An 18,937-nucleotide genomic window follows, 5' to 3' on the forward strand; every position below is an offset into this window, starting at 1 on the left:
CAGGACTAGACCCCAACCATCCCTGAGCCCCCCAGACCTCCCCCAGGGTCCAAGGCAAGAGGGGCTGGGGGCTCCCCCAGCCCAGAAGCATCCTGCAACTCATCCCCAGAGGCCCCTCCAAGCCCACAGGGAGCTTGCCCACCAGTGCCAGGGCTGATGAAGAAAAAAGAAAAGCCTTTCTGTTCCCAAATTAAGGAAATCCCTCTGGGATGGGAGCACAAACACCAACTGGGGGCACAGCAGAGGAGCTGTCCCCTTCCAGCATGACCTCGTCCCCTTCCCACCACCCATCCTCCCACGGCAGGAGCTAAGACAGCTGCCCCGGTGCACGGAGACCTTTATTTTGTTAAAAGGGGAAGCACCCGGTGGGACCGAGGGCTGGGGCAGGGGGCAGGGGCGTGCGATACCCTGGGGGCAATGGGGAATGGCCAGGGTCACCCACAGGGCTGCAGCGAGTTGGGCTGCACAGGACTTGGTCCTCGGTCATGGCTCGCACGTGGCAGACCCTGAGCTGCTGCGAGGGTTTAGAGGAGGGGTCTCCCCACCAGGACCCCCCCAGGCAGGGCACTGTGGCAGCTCCGAGACCCAGGGCCCGGGTGGGACGGGGAGAACTGGTCCCCGCGCACTGCGGCAGCGAGGAGGGGAGCACGGGGAGCACGTGGACGGCAAGCCAAGCAAGAGCCGCACGCAGGAAGCCAAAACCCAGGTGAGCACAACTCAAGCCCCCCGAGAAGGGGAGGTCTCCAGGGAGGCACAAGCCCCTGGCACGCCACGGCGAGCCCAGCAGAGCCTGGGGAGAGTTACCGAAGGCTGTCGGTGGAGCGGCTCCTCGGGCGAGCAAGGGGCAGAGCCACCGAGGTCCCTTCGACGCCGCCTCAGCCCAGCACCGGCTGAGCTAGCGGATGCTGCCGTCTCCCTCGCCGCTCTGCAGCTTCTCCCGCTCAATGGACCACACCAGATCCTGGACAAACTTCATCTCCGAAGCCACCTGCTTGGCCAACGCCTCGTAGTGGTTCTCCAGCTTTCGGTAACGCCTCTTGAGGCCATTGGCCACCTGCACCACGCTCTTGGTTTCCTCCTGCGCCTGCTTCTTCAGGGCCTCCGTCTTCTGCAGCTCCTGCCGGATCTGGCGGAGGTCCTGGCTGATGCTCTCATTCTCTTCTTTGTACCATGACTCCTTCTCCTCGTAGATGGACAGCAGGGCCTCGATGTCTTCTTGGAATGACTTCTTGTTCCTCTCCAGCTCTCGGAGGCTCTCCTCAGCTGCAGCCACCTCCTCCATGACCTTGGAGAAGCGCTCGAAGTTGATGTACGTGTTGTTTGGCGGCATGCTGGAGTGGGACTTGATGGTGTACTCCTTCAGGCGCGTGGTCTTCAGCCGGCGGCGCTCGGGCTTCTTGCAGTTGTCTTCATTGCGGACGTTCCTCCTCTTGATCACCTGCGGAGAGGGGCAGCCACAGGCGTGGGGCACAGCCGGAACAGCGGGAGCCAGGTGGCTTCAGCACCCACCCACAGTCCCACAGCACCGAGGCCACCAGCAGCACCAAACCAGCCCCAACTGGGGATTGGAAGAGCCGTGGAGAGCTGCTGGTGCATCAACATCCACCCCCGACCTCTTGAATGTTTGACACCCAAAAAGTGACAATTCTTTAACTTCTCACCTTAATCCAAGGGTGTTCCAGGCTTTGAGCGATTGTCATCCGCTTCCTGCAACAACAGCAAGGCTGTGATCAAGGGGCAGAGGCTCTGCTGCCTCTTTCCCTGTTAAAGTCCTGGAAAAGCAGCTCGATCGTGTCACCTTTGGGGCACGGATGAGCCCAGGGGCCCACATCCAGTCCTCACTGCAGCCAGGGCCCGCATCCAGCCCCCACGCCCTCAGCCAGCCTCCCGAGAGCAAATACACACAGAAGAGCCCGCAGAAACCTCCCGACCGATGTCTGATCATACAGCACCACTGCTCCCACCCCAGCCCAGGGTCCTGGGTGCTCAGGTCAGCCCTTGATTCCTTCCAAACCCTGTTCCCTCCTTTCCAGCTGAGCTGCTGCACCCTCAGGGTGATCCCAGAATTCACCCCATGCCTGATGCAGGGGAGAGATGCTGGTTTCCAGATGTTTCACAACACCAAATCCTACAAGCAGCAGGGGGAAAAAAATGGGATAAATGGAATTTATAGACAAGCAGAACAACAGGGATGGGCAAAGGATGGGCTGGCAGCAGGCAGGCTCAGAGCTAAACCCTAACACAGGCAGATGTGGGAGCTGCCTGTACGCAGAGGGTTGGGCAGGAGGGACCGACCCCTGTCCCAGGGTAACCCCCAGCTCTGCTCCCTGTCTCTCACTTGGGGTCCTTGACGAGCAGGCGGCGGATGAAGTCCTTGGCCAGCTCACTGGTGTTGCTGAAATACTCCTCGTCGAAGTCGTAGTTGACGGCGGATATGTTGGTCAGGGTCTCTTGCTTTGTTTCCCCCAGGAAGGGGGAGGCTCCGCTCAGCCTGCGGTGAAAGCAGGTTGTGACACCCCAAAAAGGTGACAGCCCGAGGTGGGGGACTCGCCCGGCAGTGCCCGTCTCCCCCACACTCCCCTTATACTCACAGGATATAAGTGATGACCCCAATGCTCCTGGAAGAGAGAGGAAGATGAGGCTGAAGCCCCGCAGAGTGCTGTCGGTCCCCTCTCCCTGTGCTTTCAGCAAGAGGGGAGACACGCCGGCATGACCCCAGTCCTGGGGACCAGCCACTGGTGCCACTGGAAGGTGCCTGGGAGAGGACTCACTCACCACATGTCGGCCTCCAGCCCCAGGGGTTCGTAGTTCACAATTTCTGGGGCTTTTGAAGGAAAGAGGGGAGAAAACACACTTATTCTGGGGGAAAGAAGCCTGTCCCCACAGACACATCCCAGCTGCTGCACCAGGGCTTTGGGCATTTCTCCAGGATTAGACCAAAGCTTTCAGAGTCTGGAGAAACCCCACAGGAAAACCACCAGCTGGGTCTCACCTACAAACTCTGGGGTCCCAAATATATTCTTGAATTCATTCCCAGCTTCAATCTTGTGGGCAATCCCGAAGTCGATGAGTTTGATACGAGGGTTTGGCACGTTCTTGTCCAGCAGCATGATGTTCTCTGGCTGTGGATGGAGAGGAGCTGGGCTTTACCCCCACACGCTCACCTGTGGGAGCCTTGTGCTGCCCTGGGCTCCTCTCTCTGGAGGACACAAGCAGTGAGAGACCCCAGGGCCAGCCCCACTGCTCCGCAGGAGCCTGGACGCTCCGCCCCGCTCCCCAGGTGCCAAGCACGGGGCATTTGCACCTCCCAGATCTCACCTTCAAGTCAAAGTGGGCAATGCGCTTGGAGTGCAGGTAGTGCACCCCGTCCAGGATCTGCTTGAGGAACTGCGTGGCCTCCTCCTCCGTCAGGGACTCCTTCTCAGCCAGGAAATCAAAGAGCTCGCCGCCTGAGACCAGCTCCAGGATCAGCACCACGTCCGTCTTGTTCTCGAAGATGTCGTGCAGCGTGATGATGTTGGGGTGCTGGATCTCCCGCAGGATGTCCACCTCCCTCTCGATCTCCTCCCGGCTCACGCCCCGACGGCTGGATGACAGCCGACGCTTCTTGATGAATTTGGCCGCGTACTCCAGACCTGTTTTCCTCTCCCGGCATTTTCTTACAATAGCAAACTGGCCGCTGTGGGATGCAGGGAGGAGGTGAGGAAAGGATCTCCTGCATCACACGTGCCAGCGCGTGCTTGGCACTGGGGTCAGCACCGGCACGAGGATGGGGAATGCTGTGCTGTGTGGGAGGATGAACGGTTTCCCCGGAGTCTATCGGGAATCGGGGTCCTACCCCACACAGCTGATGACACCCGCCTGCTCCTGGCATGCTCCCGGAGCAGGTGAGTAAACCCCAGCCTGGGATGGAAGAAGGAAATTCCTCCCAGGGACGCGGCAGCAGCTGCTGACCCTCCCTGGGGTGTTTGGGTGCTGCTGTGACCGCCCAGGGTGGGAGATGCCCATCAGCCTCCGTTTCCAGCCAGGAGCCCCCAGGCTGCTCCCAGGAGCAAACCGCGGAGCCCAGCGGTCCCAGAGGACCACAAAGCTCCGACAGAGAAGGTGGAAGCGGGAGGAAATGCCTGAAATAAGAGTAACCGACGGTTCAAAGCATGCTTAGGTCAGGGGCTGGGGGGAGACAGAGCTCTGGGCATCGAGAGGCACTTCCTTGATCCTGCTACAGCAGGATCCCAACCCTTGTCCCTCCCCGCCCCAGCTGAGCCCCCCGTAGCCCCTCTGCCGAGATGCACAAGGGCCCCTCAACGCCTTCCCCCACCGAGGACAGGATCCATCCCACCTCCCCAGGCTGCTCCCTCCCCTCCCCACTGCCCCGGCCATTGGCCGTCCCCGCCAGCATGCGGTGACGTGCGGTCCCCGTCACCGGCCTCCGTCACTGGCCTCCACACGCGCCTGGACCCAAGACTCCTTTATACATCCCCGGATCACGGCCGGGGCCACCCAGAGCCCCCCCCAGGGCACGGACCAGCCTTGCCCAGGTGGGATCGGGGGCCCCCAGGCACCACATCTGTCCCCATGGCTCACACTGGACCACAGCTACAGCGCAGTCCCAAAGAGAAAGGGGACACAGAGCAAGCCCCTGGAAGCTCCCCACCTTTCAAAAAAAAAATATTAAAGCCACCCAAAATGTTTTCACTGCACAATTATTTCCTAGTGCCTGAGAAGGGGCACCCCCAGGGAGCCTGTGTCCAGGCAACCATGGCTGCGGCAGACCCCGAGTCCCAGCAGTGCCAGCACGGAGCTGGCGTGGCTGAGGCAGTGCTGGAGGATCCAAACCCAGCCCACACCCCCCCTCCACTGCTGCTGCCTTTGCATCCCGGATGATTAAATCCCATTTGCATGCAGTGATTCACCCCCAGATCTGTCCCGCAGGCGCAGAGCCCGGCGACAGCGACCAAGAAGTGACGGAAGCCACCAGCAGCGACCCAGCAGCCCTGACCAAACCTGGACAGGATGGGAGCTCTGCAGGCAGCTGCTAGGCCTGCCCAGATACAGGAGCAAGTTTAGCTCTAATTAACACCTTTTTTTTAAAATATATAGCTGCTAGAAGTGCCTGGCTCTCAGCACAGCCCCTGGCCCCCAGATCCACTGCCTGCAGGTAGCACAGAGGTGGCACAGGGGATGCCACCGGCACAGGGACACCACAAAGGCTACAGCAGCTGGGTGAAGCTCCCAGCCTGGTGCTCAGGCCCCTGCAGCCACAGAAGCCCCCCCAGAGCACAGCGGGCTGTCACTCACCTGCCCAGCTCTTCCCCCATCTCGTAGAAGTCCTCCACGCTCTCCTGCCGGAAGGTGGACATGGCTGCGGGGCCCTCGCAGAGCTGAAGCTGCCCTGACCCTGCGAGCGGAGGAGGATGCCGGGGAGCAGCCGGGGATCAGCACCTGAGGCACCAGAAAAGGGGGTTTATGCCCCGGGAGCCACACGCCAACACCAGCAACAAACCTGCTGTGGCAGCTCGGGGCCAGGACCCGGCACAGGGAGCCCCAAAGCAGCACAGCCCCATGCCGTGCTGCGCCGTGGGGCGGCTGGGGCCGAGCCACATTAGTCCCAGGGACACCCCCCCCGGGTCTCATCACGCCCCACGGCCTGTGGGAACCCCCTGCCCCAGCGGGGATGCCCTGGGGGGAGAGAGAAGGGACAGGGGTCGGTGGCTGCGTGGTCCCCATGGCTGTGGGCCAAGCTCCATCCCAAATCTCTCGTCACTGCAGTCAGCGACACTCAGCTGCGGTGGAGGGTCCCCCTGAGTCGGCCAGTGGCACCCCGCTGCCCCCACCCTGCCCACAGCCCCCCCAATCCCTCACAGCCCTTTCCTACCCCACAGCCCCTCATCCTGTTGCCCCCCAGCCCCTCCATGCCTCACATCCCCCACACCCTGTTGCCCCCCATCCTGATCCCTCACCCTCACAGCCCCTCCCTATCCCATAGCTCCCACACCCACAGCCCCCAATCCCTCACAGCCCCTCCCTGTCCCACAGCCCCCCCAATCCCTCACAGCCCTTTCCTACCCCACAGCCCCTCTACCCATAACCTCCCCATCCCAATCCCCAAGCCCCTCCCTGCCCCACAGGCCCCACACCCACAGCCCCCCATCCTGATCCCTCACCCCCACAGCCCCTCCCTACCCCATAGCTCCCACACCCACAGCCCCCCCAATCCCTCACAGCCCTTTCCTACCCCACAGCCCCTCTGCCCCACAGCCCCCCCACCCATAACCTCCCCATCCCAATCCCCAAGCCCCTCCCTGCCCCACAGCCCCCACACCCACAGCCCCCCATCCTGATCCCTCACCCCCACAGCCCCTCCCTACCCCATAGCTCCCACACGCACAGCCCCCCCAATCCCTCACAGCCCTTTCCTACCCCACAGCCCCCCCCCCATAACCTCCCCATCCCAATCCCCAAGCCCCTCCCTGCCCCACAGCCCCCACACCCACAGCCCCCCATCCTGATCCCTCACCCCCACAGCCCCTCCCTACCCCATAGCTCCCACACCCACAGCCCCCCCAGTCCCTCACAGCCCTTTCCTGCTCCACACCCCCATCCCGATCCCCCCCAATCCCCTCCCTGCCCCACAGCCCACACCCCCCCCCCCCCCCCCCCACAGGCCGCAAACCCCTCCCAGCCCCATCCCACCCCCTCAAATCCCAACCGTCGCCCCTCTCCCACCCCCACAAGCCCCCAAACCCTCCTCCCCACCCCACAACCCCCACCCCACAGCCCCTTCCCGCCCCACAGCCCCCACAGCTCCCCCCGCCCCACCTGGGCCGCCGCCGCCCGCGTCGCCGCATTCCAGCACTGCTGAGAGACCCGCCCATCATCTGGCTCCGCCCACTTTTTTTGCTCCGCCCCCCGCTCTCCGCGCGTAGCGCGGAGAGCGGGGGGCGGAGCCAAAAAAAAGTGGGCGGAGCCAGCACCACCCCTCCCGCCTCCCCCCCCCCCCAGGTCCTCCCGCCCGCAAGGGGGCGCCCAAAAAAAGCACATCCGATCACCATTATCCAATTTTATTAATTCCAGTGGCACTAATACAGGCGGCGATGGTCACGACGGACAGTCACACTGCAGGCGGGCACCCCTCCCCTGCCTCATTTTGCATCGATTTACCCTGGGTTGTTTCCTTCTGCAGAAATGCTTTGAGTCAAATAAATACAGAATTGGGCAAATCTAGTGGAAATGTTTTAGTTACAATGGCAAAGATGAGTCATGTGCAACACAGAAACCTATAAGGCTTTGTTGTTTGTTTTTTTTTTCCTCATTTAAAGTCTCAAATCGCTATGAAACCGATTAATTAACAATGCAAAGAGATGGTGGTCACAGGCGTCTACCCCTTTGCACGGGCGTTAACGCTAATTAATTAAATTTTTCTCCCCCCCCTCCCCTCACAGTCCAACGCATTTAATTAGAGTTTGTCGAGGAAGTTGTCGAGGGCGGGGATTCCTTCCTTCAGCCCTTTGCGTTTGCGGGTCTCGGCCACCACCTGGCAGGGACGGCTGGCGCTGTCGAAGGGGTCCCCGGGCAGGATCTGCCAGTGGTCAAAGACGCACTGGGGGAAAGCTTGGCCTCCCGTGTTGGACCTCAAATCCGCCGTAAAACCTGGCAGAAAGAAGAGAGAGGGTGAGGTGGAGGGGAAACGGGCACAGTTTGGCGTCACCTCTAGCAGAACACGTGCTCCAGGTCACCACCGGCACATCCCGAGGAGCCCCCAAAGCCCACAGAGACGCCAACCACAGCGGAACAGCAGGAGAGATGGGGGTGGAGGAGAGATGGTTCCAGAAAACCTCCCTGCAGCCTCTCGCTACTTCAGGAGGGGTTTAGAAGAAAGATGGGGACAGACTTCAGCAGGGCCTGTAGCACTAGGACAAGTGGTGATGGTTCTGAACTAAAATAGGGGAGATTCAGGCTAGACATAAGGAAGAAATTTTTTATGCCGAGGGTGGTGAAACCCTCAGGCTGCCCAGAGAGGTGGTAGATGCCCCATCCCTGGAAACGTTCAAGGCCAGGTTGGACGGGGCTCTGAGCAACCTGCTCGAGTTGAAGATGTCCCTGCTCATGACTAGAGGAGCTTTAAAGGTGCCCTCCTGTGGTGGGGACCTTTCTGAGATGTTGGGTCTCTTTTCCCACACAACAAGCGATGGGATGAGAGGAAACGGCCTCAAGTTGCACCAGGGGAGGTTTAGGGTGGGTATTAGAATTTCTTCATCAAAAAGGTTATCAAGCACTGGAACAGACCACCCAGGGAAGCTGTTGAGTGACCATCCCTGGAGGGATTTAAGAGCCATATAGAAGTGGCACTTTGGGACATGGCTTAGTGGTGGCCTTGGCAGTGCTGGGTTAACAGTTGGACGCCATCTTAAAGATCTTTTTCAATCTGAAGGATTCTACAATCCCTGCCAGAGAGCTGGACACAAAAGATCTCCCTTCCTTCCTTCCCTCTCAGGGTTGGTATCAAGCTCCAGGAGCACCCATGGGAGCGCCCAGGACCAGCCCACTCACCAAAGGACTCGTTGACGGGCAGGTAGGCCTTGACCACAAACATGGGGGTACCAGCCACCTGGGTCTCCTCAAACACGTGGCCACGCTTCCTGTTCAGCACACCGTAGATGCCACCCACCACCTGCTCCGGGCACTGCAAAAAGAGAGAGGTGTCAGGACCACAAACCACCCAACTCATGTTTTCTTCATTTTCTGGGCTGACCAGAGGTTCCTCACCTGGATTTCTACAAGGTAGATGGGCTCCATGAGCCGGGGCTGGGCGGTGAGCACGCAGGCATACAGGCATCTCCTGGCAGTGGGAATGATCTGCCCGCCTCCGCGGTGGATGGCGTCGGCGTGCAGGGTGACGTCGTGCACGTCGAAACGCACAGCGCGCATGTTCTCCTCGCACAGGACCCCCTGGGAAAGCAGAGCAGGGGCGTCAACCAGCACCGTGTCAGGGGACAGCAGGATGTTCCCCACCAGAAGGCTCCAGTCCCTCAGCTTACACCATTTACACCAGGATCTTCATGCAGCCGCTCCAAGGTTCACATCAGAAGTGCTGATACACTTTTATGATTCTGCAACCCAAGTATTGGGCCAGGAAAACTATTTTTTTCACATTACCCAGGACAAAAGAAGTTGTTGGCATGGCATTTCCTCCTTCAGACTGAGACTAACTTAAACAGGAAAAAACCTTCTCCTATTGCTGTTCCCAGTCTACCTGTCAACTGGTTATTTTGGAGTCATCTCCTGTCTAGTCCTGAAAAAAATAACTGGTAAACAAGGCCAGGTCTTTGCTGAGGCTCTCTGAGTACCTTTCATTTTCTTTCCATGCCAGCTGTGTTACTCATCTTAATAGTTTGTCCCTGCTGCTGCATTTTCCTCTCTGAAAAGCTTTCTAAAATGTTAAGTACATGCTGCCATGATGAGTCTCTCTGCAGTCCTGGGAGAAAGCTTTCTGTCTGCAGGTTGTGTGTGCCTAAACTGGTACGACATCTTCACTCCAGCTGTCACTAAGTTTCACTTATCCTAAAATATACTTCTGAATTCTAAATATGTTGCACTGTCTGTGACTGTTTTCCCAAAATTTCTTTGAGAAGACCAGACAGGCAGTAACCCCAGAGCGATCCCAGCCCTGCCGTGACCAGCCCTTACCTCCTTTGTCGCCCACTGGAAGCCAGCCACCACGCTGTCTTTGATCTCGTTCAGGTACTGCACCCCCTTGGTGATGTCGGTCAGGATGTTGGGGCCGGTGCCATCGGGGCCAAAGCACCAGATTTTCCTGGCTTCGGTGACATCCCACTCGTACTTCTCAGCCAGGTAACGAGCTCGCTGCTTCAGCTCCTGGCGTGCAGAGACCTCGCCCTTGTCGATGTCTTCAGCCAAACCATCGGGGAAAGGCCGGGCCTTCATGTAGAGCCTGTTGTGTTTGTTGGGGGACTTGGAAAGGCACATCACGTTGGATTCCTCGCTGACTGTCTCACGGTAGGACACAACAGGATCCGATTTCTGCAGTGACAGAAGAGCAAAGAGCAGTGAGTCACCAACCAATCGGCAGCTCAGCAGAGCTCACCCACTGCTCTGTCACTGCAGCCCCTCTACCTTAATAGGAATGCACGCGTGGTCCTCTTCCAGATCCTTCAGGCAGATCTCCAAGTGCAGCTCCCCGGCACCAGCGATGATGTGCTCCCCAGACTCCTCAATGATGCACTGAAAAGACCATTCACACAGCAGGTCAGGCTTTCGACTGCAATGCAACAACAGCTCTCGCACGTGAAGTACCAGTGACTGCCTCCGATTTTTGTCTTTGACTCAAAGCTACTTTTAGATGCTCTTTCCACTGATCTCAGCACCAACCCCAAGGTGAAATGCAATATTCCTTCCCACTCTGATAGGGCTGGGACCAATACTCAAGGCTTTCCTGCCAGCACCCCCAGTACAACCACAATTTAAGGCAGAAGCCTCTTGTCCCTGAAGCCATTTCAGTCATTCACCTGCACCATGGGGTCAGACTTGGCAAGACGCTTCAGTCCCTCCACCAGCTTGGGCAGGTCAGCTGGGTTTTTGGCTTCCACAGCCACGCGCACGACGGGGCTGACGCTGAACTTCATGACTCTCATGTTGTGAGCGTGCTCGAAGGTGGTGATGGTTCCAGTCTTCACAAGGAACTGGTCGACACCAACCAGACCAACAATGTTTCCACAAGGCACGTCCTCGATGGGTTCAACGTAGCGGCCCATCATGAGAATGGTCCTGGTGAAAGAGAAAGTGGTTTTAATGAAGTTTGAAAAAGGAGGCCCTGCCAGGCACTACCCTGGAGTTCAGCAGCAGACTTGAAGTCCATGGCCAAGTGCCTTGCCTGGCCTCAGAGATGAGAAGAGACCCAAGAAAGTACTAGAACCACAAATCTGAACCACAGAGCACACTCCAGCCAGGACTGACCTTTGAATTGGCTTCAGGTACAGATCCTCCTTCTTGCCAGGGGTGTAGTTTGGTCCCATGATTCTGACTTTCAAGCCAGTTGAGACGAGACCAGAGAAGACACGTCCAAAAGCGTAGAAACGTCCCTTGTCAGAGGTTGGCACCATTTTAGAGATGTACATCATCAGGGGGCCTTTGGGGTCACAGTTCTTAATACCTGGGAGGAGGGAGAGATCAGTTTAGCTTAGTATCATTTCTAGCATCTGGCATACATGCCCTGTGCCCCACCCCCAAATCCCAACACAAGACCTGTACCCACTGTTGTCCCAGCCTGCTGACCTCTGTCCCGACAGCTGGCCAGCCCAACCAGAAAGATCACATCACCAAGAGATGTTTTAAACGAATACAAGCTCAGCCTGAGCCTTTGGCATATACCCTGGCTACCCTCCAGTTACTTAACTAGCTCAGTCCTCCAAATTAAAGCTCGTAAGCTTGTTTGATCCATACTAGAAAAGCTACGGACTCAAGAATTACAGTAGCTAACGAGCTGGGTACCGGGAGAACAAGATGGCTAGGGGTGTGTTGGAACACTGTGAAGAGACACCTGGCAGCAAAGCAGCAGCTCATCGTACCTATGGCAGCCTCATCATCAGGGGGTCCCTCGTAGAGCAGCTCACAGCGGTACTTCTGGGCTGTGACAGGAGAAGGCAGGTGAATGGTGATCATCTGCAGCAGGGCATCTCCGGCAGGCAGCCACCGCCTCATCACGGCCTGAGCAGAGATCAGAGCAGTAAGGCACGATCAGATCGTTCAGAGCCTGGCAGTTAACCCTCCCTTGCTTCCCCATCCTCCAAGCTGCCAACGGCCCCATCCCACCCAAGCAGGGTTTGTAGCTGCTTAGTGAGTTTACACAGTTGGAGCAGCACAACCACTCGTCTCCACCCCACAGATGCTTCAGACCAATCTCACCTTCAGCAGGGGTTTGCCCTCCTTGTCCTTATCTTCACTGTCAAGCTTAATGTCCAGTTTCTCAATCAGTTTAGCCGCCTCCTCTTTCTTGAAGTTCATGATTGCATCGAAAACCTGAAACAACAGCAGCAGTCACGAATGTTGCCAGTTGACCCAGTTTGAAGCAGCAGCACAAAAGTGTCTAAAGAGAATCTCTGTTCTTGCTCATCACCCAGCTGAATCCATCTGGAGGCTCAGACGCATATTTGCCCGCACAGAATCTGCTACCAGCTTCCCTACCCACCCAGGGTAACAAGATGTGTCAGATATTTAAATTTCTTCAGTCAGACAAGTCAGGTCAAAGTGAAGAAATTTTCCATCATCATGCACTGTATGTGAACCAGAGAGCACAAGGGAGGGCTGAACACCAAGGAGCTCACCTTGAAGATGGGGTCAAGGATGAGCTGGCAGAAGGTCCTGGGCAGTTTCTTTCCATCAGGGCTGGTAGCAGATTTGCTGAACTTGCCAGTAGCAGGATCAAAATACCTGGAGAAAGAATCAAGTCAGACAAGTATCAGTGCTCAGTTCAGCTGCAGAAGTGTGGCTTGTTCCACTTGCTCAGGCCAGAGGAAAGAGCTGCTGAGTAAGAATCATCTTCATACCTTCCCCCATCTCTCTCAGAGCTCACCAGAATGCATTTAACTCATGCTGCCAACTCAGTGTCCCCTCCCCATTTATCTGGGTGTTTCCTATTCTGCAGGAATTTCTTGGGAAACGGTTCTTTTCCTGGCACATGCACCAAGTCACTGAGACACAGCGTAAGCAGGCACGACCACATCCTCCCTTCTCATCCATCTTCCACAGCATCAGACTGCAGCCACACAGAGCTGCTCTGGGATTAAAATCAACAGCCACGATTCCTCACCTGTCTCCCCACAGCTTCTTCATCATGTCTTCTACTTTCTTGGCACGCTCAGATGGATTCAGCTGGGCATCACCCTTGGCAGCAAACTTTGCAACATACATTTCAGCAAACTGTTTCAGGGTGAAAGCCCAGCCGTGCAGGCCAGAACCAAAGCCAACGGTACCAAGCACTGGATCAATCTGAAACAGAACAGGATACCTGGATTAGAGGAGCAGACACAGCTCTTACAGCCACAGAGCGTTACAGCAGTCAGCCTATTCTGTCCCAAACAGCACTCAAGTACAAAAAGAGTTTGAAAATGGAGCTTCAGGACTATGGGACCCTCAAGCGGTTCTGTGCCAGCAGCCACCTCCAAGGTCTGGGGACAGTCTGGCCACACACCCACCATCTTAGCTTTGTACTGCAGAACTAGATCAGTTTTTCATCACTTCGACCAACTATGTACTCAGAGAGCTCAGCAGCTGCACAGATTTGCGTGCAGGTAAGATTCCTGTCCTTCACAGGGAGTATCAGCACTACATGAAAACCTGCAGCACGCTGGAGAGTGCTCAACAGGAACAAAGCACAAGCTCTTTCTCAGAGCCAACAGCCCAGGAACCCAGCGGGGAGCGGTGCTCGGAGCGCAGGGATGGGCAAACACCAACGGGCCTTCCATTTGAGAACCGGGGGAGGGACGCTGCGTGGGAGCCTAGGATCTCGCATCACCCGACATCACAGATGTGATGTGGGCAAGAAGGTGTCCTACAAAACGAGCGCACCCTTCATAAAGAGAGAAAATACTTTCTTCTATTTATAGCCTTTATTTGCTCAAGCCTTGAGCCAACAGAAGATTCTAGAGGAAAGCTAGTGAGTTCCAAACCAGCACAAGCCTGGGCAGTAGGGGCATCTTCCTTATCCTACTCTCACTTCTCCACTTGAGACAGGAAATAACGACTGAGCAGACAACTGCTCCCTCTCACTAAAGAGAATTATTACTTCAAATGCAGCGTTTGCAGCCTCTCACCATGATATTTCCCATGGGGCCACTTTCTCCTTCTCCATACGTGGAGATAATGACGTTCACGTTTTCCACGATGCGCTGGAAGGTCTGGTACAGCTCTTCTGGCTCCAGCTGCAGCTCCAGCAGCGCTCGGTCCATCTTGTTCATCATCAGGACAGGCTTGATCCTCTCAGCAATGGCCTGACGCAGCACAGTCTCTGTCTGCACGCACACGCCTGCCAAACACAGGGGAATTAGTTATCCTCATCTTTAAACTCGCCCAACATAACACTCTAGTTGCATATGGCTGCAAAAAGCCTTACCAGAGACACAGTCTACAACAACCAGGGCACCATCAGTGACACGAAGAGCAGCAGTAACCTCTGAAGAGAAGTCCACGTGCCCAGGAGAGTCAATCAAGTTGATCAAGAAACCAGAACCATCTTTGCTCTGCTTGATGAAGGCCAAATCATTTTCAGAGAGTTCATAAAAGAGGGAAATAGCTCTGAAATAAAAGAAAAACTATGAAAGTCATCATCTACATGTTACCCATCCCCAATGCTTAGAAACAGCCTTCTATACTGCACAGAGAGCTGCGCCTGGGCTTAAGGACTTCCCAAAGCACGTTCCTGGGAAGCCAGTGTGGGAGATAACCAGAACACAGGCTAAAAATCTACCCTTCCTATGCTCTTCTGAAATCATAACCTCTTTTGACTCCGTGCAATTTAAAGTGCTCAAAGAGGGTTCCATTTCTTTCAGTCAAGGATTTGTGCTTTTTCTACTAGGCCCAACTGCCTTTTCGATCCCTTTTCATGCCACTCAGGTTCCCCACACCACTCATGGTGACAGCGGCCACGTACGTCGCCAGAGATGCTCCCAGGCCAGTCTCCACACCACATCTGCAGGACTCCAGTGGACATCAGCCACATCCAACAGTCCCAGTGCTAAAACGAAAGGCTGAAGCTCCTGCTGCACATCTATTTCCCAGTGGCCACCAAGACAGTGCTCTAGGATTCACTAGAAGCCAATCAATACTTGCTCTCTCATTTAAGCAATCTTCACAAGCAAGAGATGAGCTTCTGAACTGACTAGAGAAAGCCTGACACCATCTTCTTTCGTCACACGATCGGTGGAGGACTTGAAGCCCCCCTAAGTTCAGACAGCAGGCGCACTGAGGTGCCCGAAGGGAGGGAACTCACGTTGATTTGATGGTAATGCACCGTTCTTGCTCATCCTTCCTTGTGTCGGTGAAACGGGTCTCCCCCGCGCGGGCAGAGGCAATGATACCAGCTTTGCATACCAGAGAATCAGTCAAGGTTGATTTGCCGTGATCAACGTGGGCAATCACAGACATGTTTCTGATGTTGGCCTTTTTGTCCATGATGGCCCGTATCTGGTCTACTGTGAAGTTCACCTTGAAGAATCAAAGGAGGGGGAAAAAAGAGAAAAACACAGGGGATATAGAAACAGTTTCAGCAATTCTAGGAAGCCCAAGCAACACCACCAATACCTGCCATCGTCACACCGACACCGATTCTGCCTGGGCAGCCCGTCACAGACAACCCACGCCAAGGGCACGGCAGACACCGACGTTACAAGCGGAGGGGCCTGGGCCCGCAGCGAGAGCACCCAGCGCTCCCTCTCCGGCTCAGCGTCCTGCCAACTGCAGCGGCGCTTCCTTGAGACAAACCCCCGCCAAAACCCAACCCTCGATCGGTCGCTGCTCCGCGGCGGGTGGGTGACAGCCCGCTGCGCCGGTACGGTTGTCCCCGCCCGGGCCGCAGCGTTACATAAGGCAGCCGCTGGCCACCGCAAAGGCTCGTCGCCGGCGTCAACACCGCCCCGGTGCCACATCACCGCCGCCATCGCTCCCCCTCCCCACACAGGCAGGCGTCGCACCACCGGGCCGCGCCGGCACGGCCGCGGCGGCCCCTGCACCGGGAGAACAGAACGCTACGGGGGCTGACACAGGCCCCCGGGGCCACCGAGCCCCACCCGCCGGGCAAGGGCCCCCGAGTCTCCCCGGGGACAGTCCCCTCCCCGCCGGCTCCTTTCCAGCCCCACCCCTCTCCCCTCAGCAGCGGCCCAGCCCAGCACGACAGGCCCCTTGCCGCCGCCGCCGACCCCCCGGCCCTCCCGGCGCTGCTATCCCCACCGACGCAGCGAGCGCAGTGCCCGCTCAGCCCCCCCGGGGCGGCGGCAGGACGCGGGGCCTCACCATGGTGGCGGATGGCGGCGGATTCTCCGGGGCGGGGGGGTTCCAGCAATGGCGGCGGCGACAGCCCTGTCTCGCTGGCGAGCGCAGAGCGGGCGGAAGAGAGCGCTGACGTCAACCGCCCCCCTCTTATACGGCGGCGCCGGCCGGGGGGCGGGACCTGCGCACCCGGCACGCACGGCGCATGCGCCGCCGCGCCTCTCTGGTCTGCAGCGGCCGGCAGGCTCTATGGTTGGGAGGACCGTCCCGCCGGGGCGGGACCACGTGGCCGCTCACCGGGGCTGCACCGGGGGATCTGGGACCGGCAACTCCCGCCCCGGCTCTGCCCGAGACGTAGCGGGGGGGGAAAGTCCTCCTCACCCGCTGCCGGTAACTCGCGCAGGAACCGGCCCAGGGGACCAGAGTCGGTACGGCCACTGCGGGCGGTGAGCCCCGGGGCGCCGCCGCTGTCGGAGCCGTGAGGGCCGCCGGCGCCGCCAGAGCGGCAGGCGAGCCCGGGGGTCTCTGCTCCCAGGAGGAGGCGGTAGGGCACAAGTGTGAACCCCGACCTGGGCACCGGCCACCGTTAGCCCGGCCCCGCCCCTCCCCGCTAAGGCCGGTCGGGCACTGCCGGGGCCCGACGCCGGCCCCGCAGGGTCCTCGGGCTGCGCATGCGCCGACCGGCCCGGGAGTACGAGGGGCCGCGGGCGCTGCACCGCCCCCTGCGGGCGGGGAGGAGCGCGGCGCCCCCGGTGGACCCCGCTCCCGGTTGGGCTCCCGGCCCTGGCCCGTTCCCCCCTCCCCCGGGCAGGGACTGTCATGCGGCGACGTCGCTCGGGCACCGAGGCGTCCCCGCGTGCCCTGCCCGTGCCCTCATCGCCCCTGCACCGGGTCCCGGGGGCGCACGGTGCTGCACCAGGGATGGGGCCTCACCCTGCGGCCCCGGGCTGGACACGGTGTGTGCCCAGGGCTGACGGGCTCCGGCTGGGACCCCGGGGGACATCGCGGTCCCTCTGGGGAGCCCAGCGGCCCCGCTCCTCTGTGGGCGATTCCTCGTGCTCCGGCAGAGCCGACTCTGGGGTGATGTGGCCAAAGGATGCGGGATGGCTGCACGGTACCAGGGAAGGATTCCCCCAGTGCAGCACTGAAAGGAAAGGCCAAAATCTCCTCAGTTCGTCCCAGCAAGTTGGGAAACTGAAGCTCTACGCGGTGAAGAGCATCACCTGAGTTAGGAATAGATAGAAGTTACACACACAGGCGAGGAAAGAGGGACTCCGGGCAGGGACTCTCCATCTCCACAGCATAAATATTTTACTGCCTTTTCCTTCTCTTCAGCATCACAGGAGGCCGTTGCTCCATCTCCCTCAGCTGCAGTGTAAGAAAGCAAATTCAAATTCAAACAAATTCAAGCCACTCCGTCCCCACACCACCTCACCCAGCAGCTATGGTTGCTGCCAAATTCCCAGCACATCCCCAGCCCACTGGTCCCCTCCACCAGTCACAGGCAGGGACCAGCAGGACAGTGGTGGAGCTACACCCAGGATGGATTTGGCCCTCCACTCTCCTGGTGTGACAGGATGAGTTATCAGCTGTTGGGGTTTCCATAGCAATCATTTGAATTTTTAGCACCAATACTGGCTTTTGCTAGACTGGAAGAGAACACTGGGGAGCCTGATTAACATATTGGCCTACCTAGGAAACTGGCTAATTGCCTTTTTGTTTAATTAGCTCGTGGGATTGATGACAAGGAGAGGAAAGTGCTGGAAAATGTCTCCTAGTGCAGCATTTCACCCCGACTACTGGGGTTACCTCCTGGTAACTCAGCCTGGAGCTGGAGAGGACACTGCTGTGCACTTGCTTCTTAGAAATGGAACAACCAGACCCCAGGGAGAACAGTATTGGGCGTAGGAGAAATAATTTCTACCTACATAGAATGTATTTTTAAGAAGTGATGGGTTATTGGAGAGAATCTCTCCTCTCCAAGCACCCACCAAACGCTGACCTGTGCGGGAGGGCGGGGGGATCTCTGGGGTGCCATCGCCATGGAGCAGGTTGGTTTTAGCCGTGAGGGGCCACGTGTGCCTTGGCAGGGAGCGTGTCGGAGGGGAAGGCATGGCGGGAGGCTCTCAAGGCCCCTGAAGCAGACGTGCAGGGCTGAGCGGCATCCCTCACTAGCGGTCAGAGGGTCTGGCTGCTCCGAGGTCTGAGATCCAACAGGAGAAGCTGAGATTTGTAAGTTCAAGCTCAAGCAGAGGCTGCCACAGGGGGAGGAGGAGGAGGATGGTTAGGCCAGTATCCTTTGGCCTCCTCTGATGAATCACAGAATCATCCAGGTTGGAAAGGACCTTGAAGATCATCTAGTGCAACTGTTAACCCAGCACTGACAGATCCCAACTCCACCAGATCCCTCAGCGCTGGGTCAACCCGACTCTTCAACCCCTCCAGGGATGGGGACTCCACCACCTCCCTGGGCAGCCCATTCCAACGCCTGACTACCCGTTCTGTAAAGAAATACTTCCTAATATCTAGTCTAAACCTTCCCTGGCGCAACTTGAGGCCATTGCCTCTTGTCCTATCACTTACTACTTGGTTCAAGAGACGACTCCCCCCTCTCTGCACCCTCCTTTCAGGGAGTTGGAGAGGGCCATGAGGTCTCCCCTCAGCCTCCTCTTCTCCAGACTAAACCCCCCCAGTTCCCTCAGCCGCTCCCCATCAGACCTGTGCTCCAGACCCTGCACCAGCTCCGTTGCCCTTCTCTGGACACGCTCGAGTCATTCAATGGCCTTTTTGGAGTGAGGGGCCCAAAACTGAACCCAGACATCGAGGGGCGGCCTCACCAGTGCTGAGTACAGGGGTCAGATCCCTCCCCTGTCCCTGCTGGCCACACTATTGCTGATACAAGCCAGGATACCATTGGCCTTTTTGGCCACCTGGGCAC

At 57.9% G+C, this 18,937-nt stretch overlaps 2 protein-coding genes, 1 long non-coding RNA gene and 1 other non-coding gene across 4 annotated transcripts; all 4 read right to left on the reverse strand.

Annotated features, from left to right (window-relative positions):
• Positions 1-320: 320 nt before the first annotated feature.
• Positions 321-6,887, reverse strand: DAPK3 (death associated protein kinase 3). The gene is made up of 9 exons (XM_074851657.1): positions 6,820-6,887; positions 5,299-5,442; positions 3,319-3,679; positions 2,993-3,122; positions 2,776-2,824; positions 2,592-2,618; positions 2,339-2,491; positions 1,662-1,707; positions 321-1,438 (listed from the first exon to the last, which is right to left on the reverse strand). Exons 2-9 carry the CDS (start codon positions 5,358-5,360, stop codon positions 896-898), a joined length of 1,371 nt encoding a protein of 456 aa, XP_074707758.1. The 5' UTR covers positions 5,361-5,442; positions 6,820-6,887; the 3' UTR covers positions 321-895.
• A 158-nt stretch (positions 6,888-7,045) lies between these two features.
• Positions 7,046-16,149, reverse strand: EEF2 (eukaryotic translation elongation factor 2). The gene is made up of 15 exons (XM_074851647.1): positions 16,024-16,149; positions 15,005-15,219; positions 14,129-14,310; positions 13,830-14,041; positions 12,827-13,005; positions 12,342-12,447; positions 11,923-12,036; positions 11,586-11,724; positions 10,975-11,170; positions 10,527-10,785; positions 10,135-10,242; positions 9,688-10,041; positions 8,767-8,949; positions 8,551-8,683; positions 7,046-7,650 (listed from the first exon to the last, which is right to left on the reverse strand). Exons 1-15 carry the CDS (start codon positions 16,024-16,026, stop codon positions 7,457-7,459), a joined length of 2,577 nt encoding a protein of 858 aa, XP_074707748.1. The 5' UTR covers positions 16,027-16,149; the 3' UTR covers positions 7,046-7,456.
• On the reverse strand, positions 12,222-12,290 carry LOC141935611 (small nucleolar RNA SNORD37). Its single transcript, XR_012626595.1, has one exon. It is a non-coding gene; the product is annotated as a small nucleolar RNA SNORD37 (small nucleolar RNA).
• Positions 16,150-17,335: 1,186 nt separating the features above from the next.
• Positions 17,336-18,792, reverse strand: LOC141935475 (uncharacterized). The gene is made up of 3 exons (XR_012626558.1): positions 18,718-18,792; positions 18,002-18,344; positions 17,336-17,367 (listed from the first exon to the last, which is right to left on the reverse strand). It is a non-coding gene; the product is annotated as an uncharacterized LOC141935475 (long non-coding RNA).
• Positions 18,793-18,937: the final 145 nt, after the last annotated feature.

This window comes from Strix uralensis, chromosome 27 (assembly GCF_047716275.1).
Source record: "Strix uralensis isolate ZFMK-TIS-50842 chromosome 27, bStrUra1, whole genome shotgun sequence".
NCBI lineage: Eukaryota > Metazoa > Chordata > Aves > Strigiformes > Strigidae > Strix > Strix uralensis.